General features: G+C 41.3%; 1 protein-coding gene across 1 annotated transcript; it reads left to right on the top strand.

The window, feature by feature from the left end:
* The first annotated feature begins 460 nt into the window (after window positions 1-460).
* LOC103260606 (tetratricopeptide repeat protein 30B) lies at window positions 461-2,623 on the top strand. The gene has a single exon (XM_008058240.2). It carries the CDS (start codon window positions 516-518, stop codon window positions 2,511-2,513), a length of 1,998 nt encoding a protein of 665 aa, XP_008056431.1. The 5' UTR covers window positions 461-515; the 3' UTR covers window positions 2,514-2,623.
* Window positions 2,624-10,492: the final 7,869 nt, after the last annotated feature.

The following is a 10,492-nucleotide window of genomic DNA, read 5'->3' as shown; positions in this document are numbered from 1 at the left end:
TTCCTTTTACTAAAACAAAGAGAAACTAAAATATTAGTATGAACCACACGGTGACAAGACTCAAAATCACCACGAACATCGGGCCAGAAACCTTCCTCTGCTGCTCCAGAGACCGAGAAGGGAACACAGAAACAGCAACCACGTCCCATCAAACTATCTTGAACAAGCAGGGAAGGCAGTGGTCCTGAATCGCCCAAGGCGGTGGGTCAATACCGGGGAGACTACGCCTCCCAGCATGCAGCGCGACCAAGTCCCGAGCAGTAGCGCGACAGGAACGGTGCATGCTGGGAGGGAGAGTTTCCGTTTCTGAACGGGCTGGGAAGTTGCCGCTCCCTCACTTACGGACGCCACTCAGCAGTCCAGAGTTTTCGGAGACCAAACAAGCAACTGGGAGACGCGACAGTGAACTCTTTTCATCCCTAACGGGTTCCTTCCGCTGAAGTAACCGCCGGCAGTCTTCCGCTTCCGGTTGTCTTGTCGCCGTGGCAACGGTACCCACAACGGTCGCGGCGGTTATGGCGGGGCTGAACGGCGCACAGATCCCGGATGGAGAGTTCACCGCGGTCGTGTACCGGCTCATCCGGGATGCCCGCTACGCCGAGGCGGTGCAGCTGCTGGGCGGGGAACTGCAACGGAGCCCGAGGAGCCGCGCCGGCCTGTCGCTGCTGGCCTACTGCTACTACCGCCTGCAGGAGTTCGCGCTGGCGGCCGAGTGCTATGAGCAGCTGAGCCAGCTGCACCCGGACGTGGAGCAGTACCGCCTGTACCAGGCCCAGGCCCTGTACAAGGCCTGCCTCTACCCAGAGGCCACCCGGGTCGCCTCCGTTCTGCTGGACAACCCCGCCTACCACAGCCAGGTTCTTCGCCTGCAAGCGGCTATCAAGTACAGCGAGGGCGATCTGCCTGGGGCCAGGAGCCTGGTGGAGCAGCTGCTGAGTGGGGAAGGGGGAGAAGAAAGTGGGGGCGAGGACGAGTCCGATGGCCAGGTCAACCTGGGTTGTTTGCTCTACAAGGAGGGACAGTACGAAGCTGCGTGTTCCAAGTTCTTTGCGGCCCTGCAGGCCTCGGGCTACCGAGCTGACCTTTCTTACAACCTGGCCTTGGCCTATTACAGCAACGGGCACTATGCCCCTGCGCTGAAGCATATTGCCGACATTATAGAGCGTGGCATTCGCCAGCACCCAGAGCTAGGTGTGGGCATGACCACTGAGGGCGTTGATGTTCGCAGTGTTGGCAACACCTTAGTCCTCCACCAGACTGCTCTGGTAGAAGCCTTCAACCTCAAGGCAGCCATAGAATACCAGCTGAAAAACTATGAGGTGGCCCAACAAACCCTCACTGACATGCCACCTAGGGCAGAGGAAGAGTTGGACCCTGTGACCCTGCACAACCAGGCACTAATGAACATGGATGCCAAGCCTACAGAAGGGTTTGAAAAGCTTCAGTTTTTGCTCCAACAGAATCCCTTTCCCCCAGAGACTTTCGGCAACCTGTTGCTGCTCTACTGTAAATATGAGTATTTTGACCTGGCAGCAGATGTCCTGGCAGAAAATGCCCATTTGACTTACAAGTTCCTCACATCTTATCTCTATGATTTCCTGGATGCTATGATCACTTGCCAGACAGCTCCTGAAGAGGCTTTTGTGAAGCTTGATGGTCTAGCTGGGACGCTGACTGACCTGCTCCGAAAACTTATCATACAAGTACAAGAAGCAAGACTCCATAGAGATGACGAAGGTGTCTTAAATGCAGTGAATGAGTATGATGACACCCTTGAAAAGTATATTCCCGTGTTGATGGCCCAGGCAAAAATCTACTGGAACCTTGAAAATTATCCGATGGTGGAAAAAATCTTCCGTAAATCTGTAGAATTCTGCAATGACCACGATGTGTGGAAGTTGAATGTGGCTCATGTTCTGTTTATGCAGGAAAACAAATACAAAGAAGCCATTGGTTTCTATGAACCCATAGTTAAGAAGCATTATGATGACATCCTGAATGTCAGTGCTATTGTGTTAGCTAACCTCTGTGTTTCTTATATTTTGACAAGTCAGAATGAAGAAGCAGAGGAGTTGATGAGGAAGATTGAAAAGGAGGAAGAGCAGCTCTCTTATGAGTACCCTGATAAGAAAATCTACCATCTCTGCATTGTGAATTTGGTGATAGGAACCCTGTATTGTGCCAAAGGAAATTATGACTTTGGTATTTCTCGAGTAATCAAAAGTTTGGAACCTTATAATAAAAAGCTGGGAACGGATACCTGGTATTATGCCAAAAGATGCTTCCTTTCCTTGTTAGAAAACATGTCAAAACACATGATAGTACTTCGTGATAGTGTTATTCAAGAATGTGTCCAGTTTCTGGAACACTGTGAACTGTATGGCAGAAACATACCTGCTGTTATTGAACAACCTCTGGAAGAAGAAGGAATGCATACTGGAAAAAATACAGTGACATATGAGTCCAGACAACTGAAGGCTTTAATATACGAGATTATAGCATGGAATATATAGTTATGGCTGATAGCTGCTTTCATCCAAATGGATCTGTAACCTACATTTCATATTCTTTATTGGTATTTAGCCTTGTGAGCTTTACATTTGTTTTACATTGAACTTGGTGTACTTATAATAACAAATATGTTTAAGCAAGTTTTTTTCATTTTAACTAAGTGTAGATACCATGAAGTATGAACTGAATCATTTCTACATTATTTTTGCTAATGGCAATCCTCAATTCTTGCTCTAAAGCAACAATGGCTAGATGTGACATCTTTCTGTAAGCAAGTAACCTTAGCAGTTGTTATTTCAACTTTAAGTTGTCCATAAAGGCATAGCCTGACCCATGACACTCTTGGTTTGGGTGTGTTTGCATTTTTCAGGTAACTGGTATGTAAATGATTGCCAGCACACAACTGGACCATCTTAACCAACATAGATATTTCTGTTTTGCCATCTTAGACTAGAGTGAGCTGTCTAATAAACTCTTAACTGTACATCATTACAGTTTTTTTAGTTTTTAACTCTTAGGATCTCGACAACATCTAGTTTGGACCTTGGTCTAAGCCCTTTTAGAAGTACAGTTATAAATGAATGCAAATTTCTTTTCTTGGTTCTTTTCAGATTATGAGGTTTGGTCCGTGACTTAGTCAAATTATGGGGAAAAGTAGTTGGTGCTAAGGTTTTGTGGTCAACATTTTTCTTCATTTTTCATTTTAATTTTTCAGAATTGATTGTGCCTTCTTGTGGATACTGAAAGATATTAACTGTGAAGCTTCCTAAGATTTTTAGTGTAGGGAAAAATAAGTACTGACAGAGATTGAGAAGACTAAAGTATGCATTCCAGATCTTCGACTCTAGTTTTAGGCCTTAAGAAATGTATTTACTCCTTGGGGTTTCACAAGCATTTGAACCACTAGATGCTCTTTGCAGTGACCTTTGACTGTAACATCTGATTGTGTATAAGCCATATAAAAGAAAGTTTTCTTTCTTCTTTTATGACCTGGAGCAACACATGAAATGTATGATTTTACTTCAAAGGAATGCTATCTAGTATGTTGGCTTACAGTAAATGCTAATCCTCAAGGTAAATGATTATCTTATTGTTGGAGGTTATAACAGTTATTACTACTAAGAAATTTAGCTGTTTGCCTTTTTACTTGGAGTTTTCACTTACACCTCTAGCTATGAATATACATAGGGTGGTCCCTATTCTCTTCTATGGTTGTGTATTAAGGATTTTGTAAATATTTAGAAATTGTATAATTTTCCTAACTTCCCTTTATAGTTTTTCTACTAATGTTTGTATTTTGGTGGGGGGAGGGATATTTGCTTTTAATCCATCTCAAGCCGCCATTCCATTCAAGAGTTTTATTGATAGACTCTTATAATGTGCATTTTTCCTCAATTATTCTTGAAATAATTAGAGCCTGTCCTGCTCCTGAAGTGAAGGCCTCCAGTTGCCAGTCTGCCAGAAATCTGGAAACAGAGAAACAGGTGAAGTAAAGATGTAATGAAGATTCAACTCCATGATTTACTTCATAATCCAGCTTGAATCCCCTTCATGTCCAAATCTTGGTAGTTAATCAAATGTCACTGCCATTAACAGAACAGAAGTAATGGATATCACAGTGGAAGTAACAGATGCCAGAGCTACTTCTGTAACTAACTCACCAAATGGAATCATCAGTCCTTATACTCCTGTTTTAGTTAATTCAAGGAGGAGAGGTCATGCAGACTTTCTAAAAGGTCAAACCCAAATAGAACAGGAAGACAACCAACCTCCAGTTTATAAAGCTTTCTCTTGAAGTGTTTTGTTTTTTCCTTGCCTTCAAAGGGTCTATTTAAAAGATAGTGCTGTTTACTGCTGCAGAATGTATCACAAGATAAGAAATGAAAAATCTATCTTCCTTACCAGTCCCTTTTTCTTTTTTATCTTTTCCTTTTTGTCAATTACAGGGACACTTTTTTCCCTGATATCCAGCAGTTGAAACCACAACCAGGTGTAAAAGATGCATACCAACCTTTTAGCAGTAAGTGTCAGACTGAGCGAGCACTATGATTATCAAGGTGACTTTAGAAGTCCCTTAACAATGCATTTTTGCAAAACAAGGTAACATTTATTGATAAAAAGTGACTCTCAAATTGATAAAGCCAGAAAAAATTTGGAGAGGACTCACCAAATGTACTAGATCTATATAATTTGTATAATACATGAGCTTTATTGTACATTTGCAATAGCTGCCTTCTTTTTCTTTTCAACTCTGGATTCAATAGCAAAACAGTAACTGAAAATGTAAAGACATGCAGTATCTTTATTATTTAAAATGTTCTGTGATGATGGGAATTAAATATACTCAACTTTAGAGGACACTTGCTTTACCGTAATCTGAGTCATTTTATATTGAAAAAATAGGGTCAGACATTAGCCAGAAGGCCATTAATTTATTAGCCATAGGTATAATGTTTAATTTTCTCTTGGAGAATGAGTCTTTGCAAGATGATTACTTTATACTTGAATCCACCATTAATTGAAGTTCTTTTGGTTATTTAATTAATCAGCTCCCTTGAATTTGGGCCAAGATTGATCCACCATGTACTTAAATCCTTTCTACAACATCATAATGTGGATGTATTAGAAAAGGAGTTGTTTCATAGGGAAACATTATAAGAAAATAGAGAGTTCTGTATACATTTCTAGTATAAAAGATAAGCATGTACTTTTACATGATAAGCATGTAAGTTAAGTAGGACCTGCTAATAATTTGTTTGCAAGTATTATTGGGTGAACATGTAAAATGAGCCTAAGTCCTTGTTCAGAAGTGAAATTTGTATGTTTATGAAATTAAACACATCATTATCAATTACTGCATACCTACATTCAAAATGACAAATAGCTAAAATTGTGTTGTACAAACAGGATGCTAGTAAAGCATATGAGAAAGTATTTATTGCTATTTTATTTTCAATACTTTTATCAGGAGAGGCAAATACTTAAGATAAAAGACACATAAGTAAAAGTTTCACCAGCACTCCTGGCAACTACTATAAAAAGTACGCCCACAGAGTTCACAAACCCTTAAGATGTTGTTAAGGCTCAATGGTAAATTACTGACTGGTTAGTTTTTCTGATCTGAGTCTGTTCTGTGAAAACAACCTGTTTGTCCCAGTTCTTTCAAATTTGCCAAAACCATATCCCATTGATTATATACTTCATATATGGAAAGGAGAATATACACTTTTAGGAATATGTCTATTTCATTTTTAAATCACACTGTAGTATAGAAAGAGATGGTCACTTTCTAACACTGTCAAACAAAAGAAAGCTTCAGGAATCAGACCATAACAGACACGCTTTGCTGAAAAAGATTCCATTAGAAGGCAATACCACATACTTGCATATGCTAAGGAGTGCTATTATTTTGTATGTTTACTAGAAAAGACAAAGCTTTTTCTGCAGTTAATACAATATTTTTGATTCCAAATCTTTTGTTCTCATACTGATTCATTACCATTAAATTGTTTTGACAAAATGCCAAAGACCAGAGGAGAGCTATACATGATTTGACCAAAATACTGTAAGTAGTTTCAGAAAACAGAGAGACTATTTTTCTGACATATGTATGATTTATAATGAAATGATTGATGAAATTATAAAATGTTTCTGAAAATAACCATATAAAGTATAAAATGAGAAATCATAAGTGTGGGTTTTTTACATTTGTAGATATGACTTAAACAGATTTTTAAATTACAAGTTAAATATTAAGATAGACATATGGAATGTAGTAGAGCCTGAACAAAGAGGGCTTAGACTAACTCATCTCTTCAGTACTAAAATTGAGATTTGGAGACATACATTAATGTGACTTGCCCAAGATAACAGAGACCAAAGTTTCAAGGCAAAACAAGGATCAGAATCTAGGACTTTGCCGGATTCGGTAGCTCAGCCTGTAATCCCAGTGCTTTGGGAGGCTGAAGTAAGTGGATTGCCTGAGCCTGCGGATTCGAGACCCGCCTGGGCAACTTGGCAAGACCTCATCTCTATAATAAATCAAAAAATTAGCCAGGCGTGGTAGCGCATGCCTGTAGTTCCAGCTACTTGGAAGGCTGAGGTGGAAGGATTGCCGGAGCCCAGCAGGTCGAGGCTGCGGTGACCGGGAGCGACCACTGCACTACAGTCTAGGCGACAGAGTAAGACTCCAATTCAATTCCCGTGCTCTTTCCACTCGACTGAATTCCTCCCCTTAGGTTCTTTGTTTTGTTCTCATTTTACATATCATTCTATCAATACTGAGCATGTCTTTTTCCAGAGCTACAACTTTCACTACTTCAGTTGCTGCTGATTGTTTAATTGGTGGTTTAATAAGTTTTTTCCAAAATACATTTAGTGAGCACATTCCTAGGCTGGCTTAAATTACACGATAGTTTCTTAAAGTGTGCTGGAGGATCTTGAGCAGGCCTCAAATATTGTTTGAAGAGAGCACAAATTAAGGTGCAGTACAATCTAGGCTAGGAACAAAGATTATTGACCCACCTGTTGTTTCATCACCTCTTTTTAAAAAATCACCTTATATGATCCTTCTTCAAGTTAGTGGTTTTCTTCTCTTTGTTATAGTTTCTAGCCACCAAACATGTAAAAACAGCTGTCAAAAGACTTCTCTACACCTCAAGTGCAAAGAGCTGTGAGGTACTTATCCAGAAACTACAGCAGAGCCAGCTGATTTTACAAGTATTTACAGAGAGTTACCAGAGTCTTTGAGGCTCCATAAAGTTTAACCTTTACTTGCAAATTCCATTTGAGCTAAAGTCTTTTTTTTTGAGTTGGAGTCTCACTCTGTCACCCAGACTGGAGTGCAGTGTCCGCTCCCGGCCACCGCAGCCTCGACCTGCTGGGCTCCGGCGATCCTTCCGCCTCACCTTCCAAGTAGCCAGAATTACAGGAGTATGCTACCACGCCAGGCTCATTTTTGGTTTATTGTAGAGATGAGGTCTCGCCAAGTTGCCCAGGCGGGTCTCGAACACACAGGCTCAGGCAATCCACTCACCTCAGCCTCCCAAAGGCACGGGATTACAGGCTGAGCCACGAAGCCTGCTTAAGCTAAACTCTTAAACACGTATCCTCTTCCCAGAGATTGATTATTCATTTTAGCTTAGGTCAGAGGGAGGAAAAATTAAAAGCAAGTCACAAGCAACAAGAGATAGGGTCTCTGGTTATCTGCCTTCTCTTTTTGCTAATAATTCTAAGTCCTCACTCTACATCAGAATCAGCTGGTAAACTTTTTAAAAAAGTAGCAATGCCTTGGCCCTAACCCCTAAATATCCTATTTCAATTTATGGAGCTGGGAGTGCAAGGAAGGGTCAGTTTTTTAAAAGTCCCCTCAGGTAGCCGGGCTCGGTGGCTCAGCCTGTAATCCTGCGCCTTTGGGAGGCTGAGGTGAGTGGATTGCCTGAGCCCGCGGGTTCGAGACCCGCCTGGGCAGCAAGACCTCATCTCTACAATAAATCAAAAAATGAGCCGGGCATGGTAGCGCATGCCTGTAATTCCGGCTACTCGGAAGGCTGAGGCGGAAGGATTGCCGGAGTCCAGCAGGTCAAGGCTGCGGTGGCCGGGAGCGGCCACTGCACTACAGTCTGGGTGACAGAGTGAGACTCCAACTAAAAAAAAAAAAAGTCCCCTCAGGTGATTGTAATGTGTAGCCAAGGTTGAGAACCACTATCATATCCAAACACAATAGTGACCATGTGAAAACTGCATGCAGTAGAAATTGTGTAGAGGGTGGGGTACAGCTTGTCTGAGGATAAAATGACCCTGATGCCCATCCTTAAAAAATGATGAAAAATGAATAAATTGAACAAATCAGAGGATCTGAATTTTTAAAGACATTTATTCTATGGTTTTCTGATTGATTCATATGTAGCTTTTTAACCAGTGAAACATCTCAAATATTTTTTAAAAATCATACATTCAATAATTCTTTTTTTTGTGTGTGTTGGAGTCTCACTCTGTCACCCAGACTGGAGTGCAGTGGCCGCTCCCGGCCACCGCAGCCTCGACCTGCTGGGCTCCGGCGATCCTTCCGCCTCAGCCTTCCAAGTAGCTGGAACTACAGGCGCGCGCTACCATGCCCAGTTAATTTTTGATTTATTGTAGAGATGAGGTCTCGCCAAGTTGCCCAGGCGGGTCTCAAACCCTCAGGCTCAAGCAATCCACTCACCTCAGTCTCCCAAAGGTGCAGGATTACAGGCTGAGCCACCGAGCCCGGCTTTTTTTTTTTTTTTTTTTAAATTGTCGGAGTCCCACTCCGTCGCCCAGACTGGAGTGCAGTGGCACGCTCCCAGCCACCGCAGCCTCGGCCTGCTGGACTCTGGTGGTCCTTCCACCTTCTAAGTAGCGGGAACTATAGGCGCGCGCTACCACGCCCGGCTAATTTTTGATGTAGTGTAGTTCTTAAGAAATCTCTAGCTTTCATAGAAAGAATTTGAAAAATACTGAAGTAGCCAAAAGCTATGAAGTCTGATAATGGAAATTTTTAAAATAGGGTTTCCAAATTTCCATACTTTTTGTCTCTAAAGATTTGTAAATATTATTTGCTATTGTAGGAGAGTAAGCATTTTCCTCTACCCTCTTAGAATTTTCAGCTAGGACTGACATAATTCACAGGAGACAAGCATACAAATTTTATACATATACATTGGAGCCCAGACAAGAAAAATGAAGACCCATCAAAGCACTAGGCCTAAGCACTTCTATAGTAGATGGAACAGAGTAGAAATTGTGAAAAAACAATGAGGAAGATGAGTTAGTTTAACAAACTTTGTTTGTACACATTTTTCTCAGCCTCAACTTCCCGACTCCAGTGATGAGAATGTTGTTTACTTTTCACAAGTTTAGGGAAGACATCTTTCACATGGGAGTTTTATCTCCTGCTTTCAGGAAGAAAAGAGAAGATCATAATGTCCTTTCTGTACCTGCTGTTTTTGAAGCACTTCTAGCTCAAAATAATCAGTGTGCCCAAGCAGCATATTTTGGGGTGGCATGTCCTAAACTCACTCGCTGTCATCATTACTTAGTTTATTATGCTTTGCTAAAGTCAAAAGTAACTTTCTATGTACATTATCATAACTAATCTTACAAATGCTTTTGGTTGGCTTTGGTTGCAACCAATTTGTTCTCCTAATATGGACCACATTGATCTGGTCTCTCTATAAATATGGATTCCCCAAAACCAGACTCCAATTCCATGTATGCATTTATATATGCACACACATCTTTTGAAAATTTGCATTGAAAATACAATACTCAATGGTTATGTTGGTTTACAATTCAATACAAATACTTACCCTTGTTCCTTTCATACCTCCCGGACATTTGATCTAAACTGATGGTTCTCAAAGTGCTTGGCTGCCCATTAAATCACCTGGAAAGCTTTTAAACCTCTCATGCTCCAGGCTGCATCCCAAAAATATTAAAGCAGAATTTGTGAGGGTGGCACTCAGGTATCTGTATTTTTCTCAGCTTTTAGAATGCAGCCAAGATTGAGAACCACTAGTCTCAGCCAATCATTGTAATCTCCTTCTCCACGTTTGACTTAGGAACAGGCATATGGTCCAAACCTTACCTAGAAACAAAAAGAAGTCTCCTGGAAGACTGCAGGAAAGTTTTCTTCACCCTTTAACAAAAAAGGGAGAGGGTACAAGAAAGAGTCCCTCTTCTTCACCTGGGCATTGATCTTAATCTGCTGCCACCAGTTTATAACGATTACAGAAACCAGTTTAAGGGTGCAGGTGACTTTGAAGATACCAAAGAATTAGAACTTAAGCCCTTGATAATATCTTTGAGTCACTCACTATATGACCTACTCCTAGAGCTGAACCACCCCTGAGTCTTCTGTAGAGTAGCAATAATAAATGATCATATTGTTTAAACTTGTTGGAACCAGATTTTCCTGCTATTTGTGTCCAAAAGCACCCAGACCATACTCACCATTGAC

The sequence above is a fragment of the Carlito syrichta genome, unplaced genomic scaffold, assembly GCF_000164805.1.
Source record: "Carlito syrichta isolate Samal-C Ts95f unplaced genomic scaffold, Tarsius_syrichta-2.0.1 Scaffold303265, whole genome shotgun sequence".
In the NCBI taxonomy this organism is placed as follows: Eukaryota; Metazoa; Chordata; class Mammalia; order Primates; family Tarsiidae; genus Carlito; species Carlito syrichta.
Note: the sequence above shows the minus strand (reverse complement) of the source record. Positions and strands in the feature narration are given on the sequence as shown.

Coding starts and splice junctions, on each gene's coding strand:
- LOC103260606 (XM_008058240.2), top strand. CDS start 516: ATGGCGGGGCTGAACGGCGCACAGATCCCGGATGGAGAGTTCACCGCG.